The sequence below is a fragment of the Phaenicophaeus curvirostris genome, chromosome 20 (assembly GCF_032191515.1).
Source record: "Phaenicophaeus curvirostris isolate KB17595 chromosome 20, BPBGC_Pcur_1.0, whole genome shotgun sequence".
In the NCBI taxonomy this organism is placed as follows: Eukaryota; Metazoa; Chordata; class Aves; order Cuculiformes; family Cuculidae; genus Phaenicophaeus; species Phaenicophaeus curvirostris.
In genome coordinates this window covers 12,101,729-12,118,462 of record NC_091411.1, presented here as the reverse complement: position 1 = coordinate 12,118,462, position 16,734 = coordinate 12,101,729, and the positions used below count along the sequence as shown (strand labels likewise).

Below are 16,734 nucleotides of genomic sequence, written 5' to 3'. Positions count from 1 at the left end.
TCGGAGTGGCAGACAGGCTCTACGAATTGTGAATCCAACAATAATTAAATGTCCCTATCAGTCACAGGTTGGACAAGTCAGTCTTGCAGATAACACACACGTCCCACCAAGTCTTACAGAGACTCACTCCCTTCCGAAGCGGCACAGCCTGGCATGTTTAAATGACCACTAGACACTGACTGAGGCTGTGGAAGTGCCCTGCAGGTGCGCAAACCCACCAGGGAAGCATATAAGTGCATCCAGCACAGATGTGGTTACTGCCCCCGCTCCTGTCCCTGCTGTATCCTGAATGTCTGTGGCACCCCCAGAACTGACACGTCCTTACCTTAATCATCTGAGAGAGGTCGCCGGCATCGGCCAGCTCCAGGACAATGTTGAGTTCGTTGTCTTCAATAAAAGAATCCAAATACTTAATTATATTGGGGTGGTTCAGTTGCTGCAGAGAGGAAGTGCAAGAAGAAAAGTTATAACTACAACTTCAAGATACGAGATCTATCCCAGCGCTGTAATCACTGTGCAAACCCGCTCACGAACTGCTCTGAGTTACTACAGACAATACCATTCATCACAAGTATAGCAGAAACGTCTTTAGTAGAGAGCAAAATGGCCCAAACTAGTGTGAAACAACCTTTTCTGTTTTAAACTCACAACATATTTCAAAGCAATGTCCTGAAAGCAGCTTTGTTAAGCAGTAACTGACTTTTCCCCCACTAGCTATAAGCCACGCTGCACCTGTTGATGACAGCACTCCATGAGGTCTCCCTGACTCTTAGAAGAGCAGAATTAAATTAAAACTTTGATGGTGGAAAATAGTGCACAAATTGCATAAGTCACTTTATTTTTCAGATTATTTACACTTGCAGCTTCCCCAATTACTTTATTTTCACTTCAGTATAGCTTCTTATAATCACAGCTGGTATTTCAGTTTTTCTTTTCCTTCCATGTTTCTTCAAAACGTGCACCTTCTCAGACTGTGCACTTTAATCACACAACTAAATTAAGAAACAGGCTCGATGAATTAAAATTCCTGTTAAAATATTTTATATCTGAATTTCTTAAAGTGGAAAATTGTAATTCCTTAGAAGATAATGCAGTTTCCAGATCTCTATTCACTCCCTCATGCTCATTTTGCATTGCATTATCTTCCTCTGGCGCTCTCAGGAACGCAGTAAATTTAGAAACTACTAAAGTGAGCATTTCATCCACTAAACAGCTGTGACTCAACCTGTCTATTCCAGGGGTTACGAAGCCAAAAGAAACACTGTTATGATCCATCACGCTAATCACCGCTCTCTGCGTGCACATTAGGGGATAGATTCTCCTTTGCGATGCCTCGTCACTACTGCGCATTAGTGCTAATGGGATCCATGTGCAGGCATCAGGGGAGGAACATTCCCACAAGACCAAGCCTTAAATAAATAAATAAATGTCACAGCCCATGATTTCTGTCAAAAATGTCTGACAGCGGCCAAAGATCAACTTCCAGAATGGGGAGCAGAGCAGCCCCTGACACCCCCGGCACACCCGGTGCCTGGGTACCACACGCTGCCCTGCCAGACAAAGCTGATCCTGTGGTTTAGGAAATGTTTTCTGTCCCCTTCAGGATGCTCTGGAGCTCCCAAAGACACTAGGGAGCTCGAGCAGTCAAACAAGCCTTCTGCTAAGCCTCAACATCACATGCCAATAAAACACAATGTCAAAATGCAACACCTACCACAAGCATAAAGACCACTCTGCAGAACTGCCCCACTGACATCTTCCCCCTCCTGCACCCCAGCCCTTACTTAGCTCATTGTGTAGAACAAAGTCCACCTTCCTCAGACCCAAGCGCTGCTTCCTTGCTACAAAGAATTACACAATATTTCTGTGAAAGGAAGTGTGCATGCTTTCTATGGACAGGAACTTGTTAGATCTGAGGAAAGCCGTTTACTCTATTAGGATCAAGTTGTATAAAACTAAAAGCAAACAAGCCACCCGTGCCACTGCGCTAACTTCCACGGTGGCTCTGCTGACAAGATCTCCGCCAGGACTCTCATTTCATCAGTAGAAGGTGACACCAGTCTCTGCTGAGGCTCCGCAGAGGGGAGGGTGCGCCAGGAGGAGCCCTACTGGACTCTGCTGGAAGACGCAGGAGACACCCATGACCCTGCTGAGGTGTGAAGGCAGAAGCAGATATGGTTTTCTACAATCTATTTCACTGCTCTTTGAACTCTGTTCTCCCAGAACAGCCAGGCAGATGGCTCTGGATAAGTCAAAATTCCATTTGCCACTCCTCCTTTTGTCAAACTGATTTTAAAGAAATACATTGACTCTAGGTTTTAATAACTTGTATATTTGTGTGGCACGGAAAAGGCTGCCTGAATTTCCTTTTGTTAGAAGGAAAGAAAATTCATTCTCACAAATCCTTCAACGCACAAAACGTTGCAAACTCTTTATCTTGGGTTAATGACACTTCCTTTAATGCATCCTAAAAGTTTGCTGGCAGTTAATCTCCGATGCATATTCAAGGCAGCACTGTCGGCAAGAGGGAGGAGGAAGGGGAAGGCCCCTCCAAACGAGCCAGTGGGGCCCTGGCAGCCCAAACACTGATTACAGCCACGTTACTGAACTGCTTTACCTAAACCCTTCAGACAGAATTACACCGGAAGATAAATATAATTTTGTCTGGCTTCTGTTAAATTTTGAATAATTATAATTCACGTGCACATCACAAAACCCCCTTTGTTTCCATAGTCACACAGAAGTCTTTGATCAAGAAAAAGATGAAGTATTATTTTGACAGGAATGAACTACAGCAAGTCTGTGCAATTCCTTCGCAAATTCCTCTATGCTCTACAATAGAAATAAAAACAGCAGGGAAAGAAAAGCTCCTACAGCAAGTTATTTCACTAATAGCCTATAAATACCTCATACTAGACGCTGGAATTTGAAAGTTTTAAAAACATGAATATTCCAAATGATATCAGAGTGATGGAAAACAGTGAAGTTGAACAATATTTAAAGAGATTGAAACAGTGTGCAGAACTGGTTCCTCACAGGCTTCACGCTTCCTAGACACAAGAACAACTCTCAACTGATAAACTCAGGAAGTGAAACCTATTTTATTTTTTAATAGAAAGACACTAGAAGTGCTGAAATTCAAATGGAGTCATTCATTTGAGAAAAACACGTTCCTGAAGCTGCGCACACGCTGTTTTAAGGAAAGCAAAGTGTGAAAAGCTCACAACAGAACATGAAACCGCATGAAATTTCATAAAAAGCTGGGCCAGAGATCACAAGCACTCACTGCAGCAAATCACTGCAGCAGAAGTTGAATTCCCACTTGTAAAACTTGCTCCTACCTCCAGGCACAGACAATTCCACCCTGTGCTGCATAAATGGGAACATCTACTGCCCAGCCTCGAGATGGGACCCGTGCCCGACTCTGATGAGGCAGCTCTGACTCTTCCACACATCCCCATCAGGCCTTGGGTTATTTCCATGAGGCTGGGAGAACAGGCAGCAGGAGCGGTTGGCAGCCTCATCTAGTGGGGTGCCAATCACCCCCTCTGCATCTGCAATGTAACGGGATTCATCAAACTGACTTCTTAACATGCTCGGACCTCAGATTCCTCACACTACAGCAGAAAACTCAACAAAATAAAGCTTTAAGCTGAAACTCCCACACTGTGTGGGCATCCTGCCTTGCAGAAGAAAGCGCGGTCTATGACGACCACTGTGTGTGCCATATAAGCTGTATTTGCCATAACAGGCAAACGGCTGGTGCCAACCTGAAAATATTTTTTTTACCTCAAAACAAAAACCAGAATAAGTAATTGTAACAATTCCTACCTTCAAGAGGTCAATTTCTTTAATGCAATCTTGCCTGGCCTTGGCATCCATCATTTCAAAAATCTTCAAAGACAAAACCAGAGAAGATAAAAATTAAACAGGAACAAGAAAAAAAAATTTTATATTTTAACAAGAAATCAGTCTTTCCTCCCCCAATCTCTACATCCTCTACTGTAATGATTACACACAATCCTCAGATCGAAGGAAGATCATTGTTTTCTTTATTTTGAACCACTAGGCAACATTCTAAGCAGCATAAAAATAAAGATATTAGTTAGTGAATTTGCTGTCGTGATTTTCAAAACACTTTAGTTACTATTGATTTTACATGGTAAATAAAATATAAAATGTTTACTTTTATTCATTTAAACACAGATTTAGCGTCCACAGATTTCTCCGTAATTATTAACAATAATATTGAACATTACCATTCTAATAATCAGAGTAAGTCACTACAAACAAGAGTTTAAAGGATCCGTTGAAGCATAGAAAAGCAAATTTCTTCAAACAAAACACTGAACACTGCGCAATACTTTATGCAAAGTTATAAATCTATGCTGCTTGCACGGAAGTTGTTCAGAAATTCCTCTACAGCTCAAAAGCAAGCGCAGGCATTTCCCCTTCGTGCTCTTTGTCCTGATGAGTCATCGGTGTCGAGCTGGCAGCCCCCCAGGTGGACGGCCGCGGCCAGCGGGGCCCTGCTCTTTCACACACATTTAACAATAACTTAGTGAACCCTTTCTATAAAGTAAAAAGTGAAATTAAAAATAAATATGGACTTGCACTACTGCTACATAATTTTGATTCAGAAACATAAACCCTCTCTAAGATGATGAGGGATAAAGACCATGCAGTGTGAACACTTGGCATAAAATGGAAATGGAGTCCTACATGGGCTGCAGGGAGTTCATAGACACAGCAGATACAACTTTGCCTCGCATCCCGATGTAAGCTGAACAATGCAAAACTAACCTGAAGCAGTATCATTGTATTATCAGTATTACTACTGATTAACTAACAATCAGTATTTGTAAAACTGCTTTGAGACCTTCAGAAGCATTATTCTTTATTTCTTATAAAAACCTCCTCACCTCTAAAACCCAACTGAACAAAATAAGAAAGTAGAGTGTTCGGGTGTTTTAATGTAAAGACATCAAGCCGGATCACCCAGTGCTCTCAAACCTTGAGCTCTCAATTTATAGCCATTTTATTGCATTATTTCTGCTGACAAATGAACACTGAAGAGGTACTGGACTCAAAGTGATCTGTGTGGACACTTAAAACATTCCCATTCTGCTTGCTAAATAGTAAGACTTTGAACTGAAATGCTCACCTGAACTTTCTTTAACGCCACAGGTTTTCTGTCCAGAAGACAAGTTGCTTTGTAAACTTCACTGAATTGTCCTCGTCCAATCTTTTTCTCTATCTGAAAATCTGCCAGCGTGCAGCGATATGGGTACGATGTTAAATGTCTCTGTTCAAGTCAAAAGAAATTAAGTCAATGAACTAGATGCAAAACCACAAACTTGCATTCCCAAACTGTCTTGTTTTTTGACTGCAAACTACCGGTTTCTATGACTAATCCTATTCCGGAGGGCAAATTCCTCACAGTAAGGACTTCCCAGCAAGAAAGACAAAGACATTTGGTGTTAATTCGGTGTTCAACGAACAACACAGTGGCGTGGCTTTCCTTTTCCCTCCTCCAATTTTCTTTGTCCACTTCAGACAATCCTGGATCAAATCAGTCGTGATTTGGTGAAAAACACAGCACACAACTGCGAGCACACACACGTAAAGACTTGTGTAACAATACGAGCCAAACCAAAGCATAAAACTAGTAACAGCTAAAAAGAAATGTACAAAACACAGTTAAGATCACCAAACGCGTGCATCCTCTTGCTCTCAATCCTGATGGTCAACCATTTAATCAAGGCTGATCAGTCTATAAGTAATTCCTACCATAAATGCATTAATTCCTAGTAACTGTATTAGCAACACCGGCTGAATTGAGTTAAATGACTTTTTAAAAAAGGAAATAGTGTCTTCCCTTCCATGTAAGTAACTAATGAGTGGCAAACTACCGCTTCCCTCGTTACACACCCTCTCATCAATGTTGCCTGCCTGTGTCCCTGGGGAGATGTGGATGTGTACTTCTGCGCATCCCAGGTAAACAGCCAGCCAGGCAGGTAGACACGGCGTAACGAGGATTACAGACACCATGGACTAGGAATGGCTCCCTAGAGCTGTTCTAGTCTCTTCTGTGATTAACAGGACTGCTAACCAATGTTTAAAAGGGAAATTACGAAAATTAATTAAAGTTGCCATGCACAGCCAACCAGAATATTTTCAAGCTTCAGCATCCTGAGCCCTTCCATCGAAACCCACCACTGCCTTTTCCTGAGCCAGAGGGCTGGGGTGGGAAGTAAGATCTAAAATGCAGGCAAGGCTTCCAGTCAAGCAGCTTCTGCCAGCACTACACATGACAGGGTGAGGAACTCTCACAGTGAATGTTTATTTTGATGAGTAAATAAGTTTGGGCTCTTTACTTTGCAACAGAAATAAAACCGACTCTTATTCAAACAATATGAAGTATCAATCAGATATTTGGAAAAGCTTCCAGATCCCACGCTGTCTGGGCCACTCTGAACTACCACCACAGTTCTCTGGCAAAGGTTTTGCAAACAAGGTTGTAAAATTTGATGTTTTTAGGAAAACTCACCAATAAAATCCCCTAAATAGTAATTTCTGACCCGCAAACTGCATTAAGGGGTCAAGACAAGCTAGTTTGGGAACTGTCACCTTTGCAGCCTCTCCATCACAACAAACACAGAAGTCCCCACGACAAAAGCTGTTCTACTGCTGGAAATGATTATGTTTTTATAAACGCTGATTACAGAAAGATGCAGATGCGAATCGAAAAGCAGACAGTGAAAAGACTACGGGGCCTTTCCGCTGTCACCTCCCCTCCTCTGGCAGTGACGAGCTGTTCGCTGCTGGGGCTCGGCCGGCACTTCCAGCTCGCTGCCCAGGGCCAGCGCCGAGCACCGACTGCGGATAACGCCCTGCAGATTGAAGAGAGGGGACTGCTGCTAAACCAGAGCGTCAGTGGCTACGAACTCCAGAGGAGACAAAACGCAACACCATCACGTCCATCCACTGCCTGCTGATTCGAGTAGGCACAGAGCTGGAAATTTAACTCCAGGCCATTGCGATCATCAGCTTTCTCAGCTTAAGTTCCCTAAAAGAGCAAACCCGCTCCTTTTCAGATGAAATGACACTTCAAGTAATTATTTTTGAAATACCAAGGCCCCGTGTAAATTTTTCCATCTCACCATGAGCACCGAAATATTCTCATAGTGTGAGAAATGGTTTTCACTTCTCTAGGCTAAAGACAACACGACAAAGACTTGAATCCATGAGTAGCAACACACGAAAAAGAAAGCTACATGAGAACTGGCAGTTATTTGTGAAGGTGAGCCATGCAGAAATGGGAACCTTATTTCATCAAGTGTTTCCTTTCAACAGCGCAGGGAGTGTTTCCCTTTGAAGACCAATTTTCTCTCCCCTGTGCTCTGAAAGAAGCCCAGTTCCCACCTCACCCACAGCCACGGCTGGAGTCAAATCCGTGCTGGGCAGCAAAGGCAGGGAACACTCAGTAGCTGTGCTGCGCTTGAAGTTACTCGGCATTCGCGAGCTACAACACATCTTAAATGAAGATTCAGGATTCATTTCTCCAAGTTCTGGAGTTTATCCGATGAGCTTCTACGCAAATAATTCGAGCTGTCCAGTCAGATCGCTTTACCCAGCCTAACCAAATTGTCCATTTAGAAAATCACAAACCACTCTGTCCCGATTAAAAACCAGAAAGGAATCAAAGTATTTCCCTAACCGTGAGTGTGTGTCTAATGAGCCACGCTGATCTTGGGCAGTAAGAAAGTTTGAGCAAAAGCTTTTCTAACTTGGGAGTTAACATTCACAATGGAGGCAGCAGTTTTAATGATAATTTATGAAGCAACTACCACAAAACTTTCTTTTTAAGCAAGACATTCACGCTACTCGCAAGGATGGTATCCACTCGCCCTCATTAAAGTGCATGTTTAACCCAAGAGGATTTAACTGTAAATTAATATTTTAAGTATGTGCCAAGAAATATCTAGCAACCTCTTAACTTGAAAATGTAAATAAACGTTAGGCAAGTGACAGAGTGGATGTGTGTCCTCACCGCTTTCACACGGGCAGCACATAAGGTCTGCTTGCTGTGCTGGAGTTAATGCCGGGTGATGCCTGGACACCTCAGCTGATATGTTCTGGCATCCTCCAGGACTACAGCTGCACATTTACATATGCAATGACCTAGATTTGCATTTGCTATCACAACCTATCAGACCTAATTAAAGTAATGGAGCTTTCATACAGGCTAGAGGATGTCTGATTACGGTATGAACCAGAGAGCACACCCAGGTTAGACCAAACCACACCACGCCATACCTCTCCCCATCAACTGCGCAGCCCATTTTCCCATGTGTTTGTTTAAGAAACACCCTACTGCCTCAGAGCATCAGCCCTGCAGTCTGGCCTCACATACATTTAACTTATTTCAGGACTTTTGACAAGGGGAATTCCAAATTTTTCATAAAGCTTTCAAAGAACCAATACCTTATTCATTCAAATAAACCATGACCTTTATTTCTGCCAGTCTCTGAGTTTTCACACACAGACACAAGTCTAAAATCAGATACCACCGTCATCTGCAAACCTATTAATCAAAAATGGATTTTCTCATTTTCAGGACAGATTAAGGCTCAGTGAAGGGTTCAGGTCTGCACGAACACAGGAAAACCAAGCCACTGTCTCTGAACAGGTTTCAAAGTCAATAATGGGGCTTTAGTTAGGAAAAAAAAAAGGAGGCGGGGGGGAGAAAAACCCTCAAACAACCCAGTCCCTGGCCCTCTAGAGGCACAAAGCGAACGGGGCTGCGTGCACACTGCTGTTCCCAGGCGCTGTAGGAAGGGGACAGGCTGTGAAGAAGCCGTTTGCAGACAAAGGCTGTTCTCTTTATCACACAATGAAGTCTCATTCTTCCACTACTCCGTTAAAAAAAAAAAAAAAACAACAAAACCCACAAAGATTAAAGTCAATTAACTCTTCATTCAAATAAAGAGACTATTCAATTTTAAGAAGAAATGCTGGGGTTATTCCAAGAACAAGCTATTCTGGACAGTGTCTCCAGCATCCATGTGCTCTTTAATCACTGATGCAAAAGCAGCAGTCTCGGAGCTGGCAGAGTGTGCAACGACAGCCCTCGTCACAGCACTCAACGGAGCAGTTTGCCAGAACTTTCAGCCGCAAATGTTGAGCTGTTATGAGATTTTCTGCAAAACAGAATCCATAAAGTTTTATAAGACTAAAAAATATCCAAGGAAATAAAAACTTTGGCTAATTTATCTTGTTGACATATGAACACGCTTCAAGGACAAGAAGTTTAATTAATGACCAGGAGTCTCTATATACCAAATCATAACACGACTCAGTACAGAGGATGGCAGGAAACCCTGCACAATGCAATAACAACGTGCCAGCAGGACAGCTACATAACCCCAGCTGAATTCTTACAATACTTGTACAGCTCAGAACTTGAATTTTGGGATAAGTAAGGATAAGAAAAAATCCTGTTCTGCAGAAAGACTACCCAGACAAGCTGTGGAGGTGTTCAAGGTCAGGTTGGATGGGGCTTTGAGCAACCTGATCCAGTGGGAGGTGTCCCAGCCCATGGCACGGGGGTTGGAACTGGATGGGCTTTAAAGTCCTTTCCAACCCAATCCATTCTATGATCTCCAGAACAAATAATTCTTTGCCAATACATTTATCTTTCCACAATTATTTAAGGGAAAACCTGAGCAGTCCTGAGAAAACTGTGTAAACCACCCTTCCCACATCTCTAACCCAATGGGTCAGGCAAGGAGAGTTCCAAGAGTTTGAAGACAAACTATCCATACTATGCTAATGTGCTGCAGAGAAATGTCAGTACCACCGCTGCTCCAGGAAGCATGGCAACAGCAAGACTGAATGAGCTGAAAAAAGGGGTTCTCTGCTAATTGCACAATATATAAATGCTAATGGTAATTAACAATAAAGTCAGTTGCTTTACTGCTGTCTCACTGGCATGTGGACAACCAGCACGAGGCATCATTCCACGCTGACGGCTACAAGGGCATAAGACGTTGAGATTATTTGTAATGAACTAAAAATCGTTAAAGACTGGTTAACCAACAGTTAATGAGTCAGTGCTACAATCTTCAGATGCCAATAAAAGCATCTTTTCGGTAGAGCCATGAAATGAAATATTCTTTAGAAGAGCAAAAACATACTCGCCCAATTAATTTTCTGAAATCTCATTAAAAAATTTAGCCCGACTAAGTCATACACTTCTGACCTGAATTTTAATTATCTTTCTGCTGGATATAAGGTTTTTTTTCTGATATTTGCAATGCATCATTAATTTTAGAGCAATGGTTTCCTTGCTTCGAAAGCTCATACTTCATCTGAATGACATTTACCATAAACTAATTTTACCTTTAGAAGACATCTGCAGCAGTAGACAGGGAAGCTTTGCTCCTCCGGCTGAATACGTACACGATATAAGCAATGATTTACTATCAGCATCAGCATTTCAAACCACTTTATGATGTCCCAAATTATACAGCCAACCCATTCCATAATGCCTACCTGAAGAGAATTTTGCATACTCTGAGGTTGAAATTCCAGTGTGAATGTATGAGAACACATTAGAACAGATTGATTAAAAAAAGAACTTCTAAGCTCACAAGAGCCGAGGAAACTTTTAAAATATGGATTACCCTTCAAACAGGCAGTAAAGTAATTATTGAAGAATACATTGGGTTTTTCAGTTTGCAGCTTCAAAACTAGACTACGCACTCATCATGAAATATCCTTAGTTCGACCCATTACCGAGAATTTAAAGTTTGCTGAAGAATTCGGTTTGAATCTCTAAGTTTCACCATCAGCAGACGCTACATCAGCTCATGGCAAGGGAAGAGAAACACCAGCTTGAAAACAGCAGACCAAAGTGATAGTCACAAAGACATTAATATTAACATAGAAATAATCTAAGTGTTTCAGGAAATGATAAATTGAAGAGTCTTTGCTGCTACCTTCAATTTGCATGTACTCATAGCTCTGCACTAAGTAGTTAGAAACCAGAAAACAACTCTGTGGGAAGGGGAAATAAAGCTTTAGGAAGCAAAACAACAGGAAAGATTTCTACTGAAGGAGCGTGCTGCTGCTCCAGTTCCTTTGGGGAGGTACAGTAGTTGTGGATGAAGGGGCTGGAAGGAAGAGTGGGCCATTCCATACACAAACTCCTCCTCATCTGAGACACTGAAAAGCTCAAATCCTGTTTTCTCTGCTTAAGCTTTGACCCCGGCCACGCGTGACACTTCTTGTCAGAGAAGTTAGGTACATTTTTCCTCCCTCTGCGTTACTTCTGCCTGCAGAATAAAGGAACGATGCAATTCGGGATTCTTCCCAGTAATAGGCACAAGACAATTTAAAGTGATCTATAATTACATTCCTGCAAAATGGAAAATCAGAACTATGTAATAAGCAATCCTGTCATGCCATCACTGTAAGGTGGCTCGCCCTCGAAATAGTCCAATGTCTGTTAATGCCAAACAGAGTTTGCTGAGGAGAGGCGTTTTTTTCCATTCTCTGGTGCACTGTATATTTTTGCTATTCATCTTTTTTTTTTTTTAATTCATTTTAAGAGTAAACCCAAAAGAAAGTCTTTCTGAATCCTGACTCCAGACTGGATCATTCTCAGAACGGTTAATGCACCCGGACACCTCCATTACCACCACTCTTATATTAACAGAGCGGAGGGGAGGTCTCACTGAACAATGACCACACAGCAAAATGAGCCCACTCAGCATCAGCATAACAGCAGAACACAGATTATTAGCTACTAATTACACTTAACTATGTCATTACAAATTCTAACATGTGCTCCAAGATGCCATGAATGTATCTGCTGCACAGGAACACTTCCTAATCTTGTTCATGAAATAATTACAGGGGCTCTATCCTGCCAAATGAGGCAGTAATTAACCCTAATTGCTCAAAATGCAACTGGCTAATTCTAGGAGATTAATCAAGGGGATTCAATTATTATTAAATGACTTAATATGACAAATTGCTACATTAGGAGAGGGGGGCTTTGCTCCATACAGCATTACTTGCCCAGCAGTGCTGTCTAAGATGCATTCACCATTCAACTCTGTGTGCAGGCAGCTCCAGGTTTTTGCAAATCCTACGCCGTGTTTTGATACAGATTTGCTAACAACCCCTTCTTGTTCAAAGAACCTTCATCACCACTGGGCTGCCTGTCTGGAACGACAAAATGAACTGCAGCCACCTTCCTAAGGTATCGCTACAGCACAGCTGCAATAGGTGGCTTTTTAACAGCATTGTCACGATGCTTTTACTCCTTCAAACACAGACAAACAGTGTGAAAAAGGCAAACAGCCTGAATTCACAAAATTGGAGTTTGATGATTACAGTGGAGGTTACAGACATCACTCTGAATCCAGGTTTAACCCCAGTTTTAGACCCCTTCTGCAGAAAGGCAGGGAGAAGAGACACCAGCCACTGTGGTGAAACTTGATAATAGCAAGAATATGTTATGGGAGAGATTCCAGCGGCTCACAGGAAATGAAGTCAGACAGCCTCCAGTTTCATGGAGGATGAACTTTCTCTTGCATATGGTAATCACCTCTTCAGCATTTATAGGAGATAAAGCACATTTGCTCACTTAGACAATCAACTGCTTTGCTTTGGCCTTCTTTTCAAGTAATCAAAGAGAAGCAAAAGCCAACACAGTGTAGGTTTCTACAATACAACTTAAAAATATTTGCTTTAAATGAAATTCAAAGTGTCTCCTTTTTACTATCATCAAAAAAAACTAGATTCAGGAAACTGACTGTCTGGCAGGATCCCAAACTGGATATGCCCTAAAACTGCTGCAACTGCACTATAAACAAAGGGAGGTAAAAAAGGCAAATGCCAAGAAATCTACAGATCTTTATAAACGGAAGGGAAGAAGACAGAGAAGGAGGAAGACTGAAGAGATCCACGGACTTACCTGAGGATCATGCTGATAGTCCTGGCCAGGCAGCTTGCAGAGAGGGTTGTTCTGGTCCCCTAGATGATGTGGATGGTTGTGCTGCCCTTCCATGGTATCATACCACACTTTGCTCACACTTCTGCTGGAGGCAAAAGAGGGGAGAAGTCTCATCACTGTCTGCCCAGCACTGAAAGCAGCAACCAGAAGTGCAGTGGTGACAGGGGAAGATTCAGTGGCCAACACAAGCATTTGCAGAAACCTTTTCAAGAGGTTTGGCAAGCATTCACTCGGTGAAGGGCACAACCTGACCTTATTAGTGTATTAATAGTGCACGCCTCGCACTTGGGCAATGCCTTACTCTCCATTTAAAATACAAAGATATTCTAAATCTTCAGGGGACTGGGGAAGAAAATATGATGCAGCAGAATTTCTGTAGCAAATCGTGCTCGGTTCTTTTGTCTGAGTCATTGGTGAAATAAGCCCTTGGCTCTGGCAGCCCTGTCCCACCAGCAGCCACCTTCACACGGCACATGTAGTGTTGGGGGAAAAGCAAAATGAACCTTCCCTCTAACACACACCCGCTAGGAAAGAGTTGAGAGCCAGAGTATGAATAGGCCAACACACGAGCTGCTCCCAGTAAAAACAGATTTTTCAAAGCTGGCACTGTGAAACTCCAGAGGGAGAAGGATAATCCCCATTAGTATGAAGAAGTTTGACTTTAAGATTCCTTCAGTATCAGGCACCTGCAGGTTTCTTAGTAACCAGGTGGATACTTAAAAAGTAAAAATATGCCTTTAATATCAACATGAAACTGTGCTATGCAAGTTCTACCTTACATTACTCTGCCAGAACTACTTTAATTATTTGATTATGCATGATTTGAAGGAAGGCTGTTTACTTGAAGGGAGAGTGTAATGCATGTTCTTTCTCTTCCAAGACCACAAGCATAGCACAAACCCCACTCGGGCACCACCAGCCTCACCTCTCGCCACTTTGTCCAAAGGGATTCAGAAATTCCACACGTACAGCCTTGAGATAAAAGGCAAGTCCACACAGTGCCACGTGGAATCTCTGTAGTCCAACACTGGTCACGCATCCTATCTACGGCATCCTCCCTTTGGAAAAGGACGGAGCTTGGAGAAAAGGGAGTTACTTCTGAATACGAGAACCCAAGCCATCTAATCAAACACCGATATGGGACATTCCCAAGAGAACTGGAACTTTCCAGCTGCCATAAGGAAACACATGGTACAATTACCTACCACAACGGATTAGACAACGGGAAGGCAATTAACAGCTCAGAGCAGTCGAGCTGCCGCAAGCGTGTACAGGAATGTATCAGAGCACTTGGGTTTGGTCTCTGCTAAAAGCACTACGGCTGGAAGCAAAGGAAGAAGTAAGAGCGAAATATCAGCTTTGAAAAGAGATACGGCACAGCTCACATGACAGCAGCTCCGAGCCCGCTGACACCGGCGGGACAGCGTGTCCTGCTCCGAGCTGTCGGCTCAGCTATTCTGGGCTACGGGCAGGCACATGGTGCAGGCAGACGGGAACGGGGATCCCCGGGAAGGGGCTTCCCAGAGCGTCTCCAAATAGCAGCCAACTCCACAAAAGCGCTTTATTGTGTCAAAAAAGGTACGCCGATTGCAGAGTTGAAATCCTACACAGTTCTGTGAGGTTTTTGAGGTTTTTCTCTTTTCCTAACGTCTAACTGCAAAAAAATATTGCAATTATGTTTTTAAATGTGAAAACGTTGAGCAAAGACCATGACAGTGTCTGACACAGCTACTTAAGGGGATGGACTTTCACCCCAGTTCCAGACACTTGCTCCCTCCTGGGGAGGAGGGGGAGCTATGTTTTCCTAATGAAGTCGGTTTGGACATCAGCTGCAACATGTTAGGAAAGAGTCATTCCAGACTGCTGAAGAAAACCTTAACACACAGAAACATTTACATCTGTTCAACCACCCTTTACTCCACCCTCCGACTCCGTCCTGTCCCTCTGTTGCCCGAATCAGTAGAAAGCAAAACAAAACCCAAACCCCACCAAGCCCCATGGTTCCTTGCAGGTACCTGACAGGTGGGATTCTCCGAGCAGAACAGCCCAGGGCACTCTATAGCAAAGGCCAAGATCATTAGTTAGAAGATACTCATTAAGGAACAGAACCTCATCAGCATCTAGGCATTCAGTCTCACACGCCCTGCTGCCCGGGGTGCAGCTCCTCTCTGAACCAGCTTGGTCAAACAGCTGTGCCCAGTCTAATCGGTTATCGCCATGTGTCTGCGGATGCCGCAAACCCGACCATAGGCCAAATTATTTGCTCCCAGATGTATAACCAACGTGATAGGACCCTGCACTTCAAAGGCAGGCAGCAAAGCAGTTTGAGCATGCGGTATTACAACTGTTTTCCGCACCAACACTCTTCATCCTCCTGCAGACGCACCAGCTGCTGGCATGAGCCCAGCGCCCGTCTCGGCGCTGCCCACAGCGCTGGAGGAGCCAGCAGACCCAAACAGCCCGGCCACCACTAAACTGCTCCCCAGCAGCCAGGGATGCAGCCGGGGAGGCACCGCAGAGCAGCTCCTTCTGCAACACACACTGGAGACTCCAGCCGGCAGATTTGTAAACGTAGAATGAGCCGCAGCAGCTCCAGCTTTCTCATGTACTGCCACAAAAAGTTTCTTGCAGGATAAACTACGAGGTTTTCCACTTTTGCACCACTTCCTACTGTAAAAGTAACACGACTCCATCTTGAGGAGTCCCAGCATTCCAGGCTGCAAAGCCGAGGCAGCTGTGCCCTCCCGGGAGATGTCATGGGGCTTTCTGTACCCGTGACCTGCTCCAATGCCCTCAAAAATCATGCGAGATACCAAAATGCTTTTCCACTCAGCTCCTGTATCCCACTCCTATCCCCTCGCTGCATGGGGACTTGGGATGGGGCGGCAAGCAGTTGTTTGGATAGCTTGTGTAAAACAGAAGAAAAAGGCGTTTTATACCTTTCCAGAATCCAGGAGCTGTTTAAACGCAGTCAAGTACATTATTTAACCTACTGCATAAATCTTCATCTCTTAACATATACAAAGAACTGAGATTAACAGCGAATAAAATCCAGCAACACACCCAGCCCAGGCTCCAGGTGAGCTGTCGATACCCACAGAGAGTGCTACGCTGGGAGCCCAGGCTCTCCCTCCTCCCTGCGTCATCCTGCTCTTCACCCCAGGCTCCCCAAAGCCTGGAGCAACTGACTGCTTTACAAAACAAACACAGCCCCATCAATAACACTTTCTCCCTCTCTACTGCCCAATAACATTCCTCCTCTTGCCTGCTCATAAAATAAATCTGTCGGGATGCTATGTGAGATTACCTATATATTTAACTGATGATCTTGGCTTATGTTTACATTATCGCTGCGGCGCAGGGTACGGGCTGTGGGGAAGGCATTCCGGTCCTAGGAGAGTATTATTTCCGAATGACTTTTATTGTCCATTATCTTACACCGTTTCTGTCACGGCGATGATGTCTGGTAGGAATAGTTCACAACAGAAATATCTTTGTCGTTAGTATTCTCATTGCAATTTAGTCAGATCAACCTTTAAATCTCATCCATCACACTGAAGAGCTCTGGCAAAGCAGGCGCAGTAATATATGCCTCCACGCAAAACCTAATTACAGGCTAGGTTAAAAAGCCTACCCCGTTCCTTCTGCAGTGCAAGGTGACAGGAAATCCTGAGCATCCTTGGGTTTCTCACTCTCCCTTTTTGCTG

The 16,734-nt window shown here is 43.5% G+C and overlaps 1 protein-coding gene across 1 annotated transcript in view; it reads right to left on the bottom strand.

Annotated features, from left to right (window-relative positions):
- Positions 1–16,734, bottom strand: part of NEK6 (NIMA related kinase 6) — a 51,692-nt gene that overhangs the window by 19,787 nt on the left and 15,171 nt on the right. The window contains exons 2-5 of the mRNA XM_069873490.1: positions 12,989–13,109; positions 5,165–5,305; positions 3,832–3,894; positions 326–436 (exon numbers count right to left, since the gene is read on the bottom strand). Coding sequence (XP_069729591.1) covers positions 326–436; positions 3,832–3,894; positions 5,165–5,305; positions 12,989–13,081 — 408 coding nt within the window. The 5' untranslated portion in view covers positions 13,082–13,109. The remainder of the gene's footprint in view (positions 1–325; positions 437–3,831; positions 3,895–5,164; positions 5,306–12,988; positions 13,110–16,734) is intronic.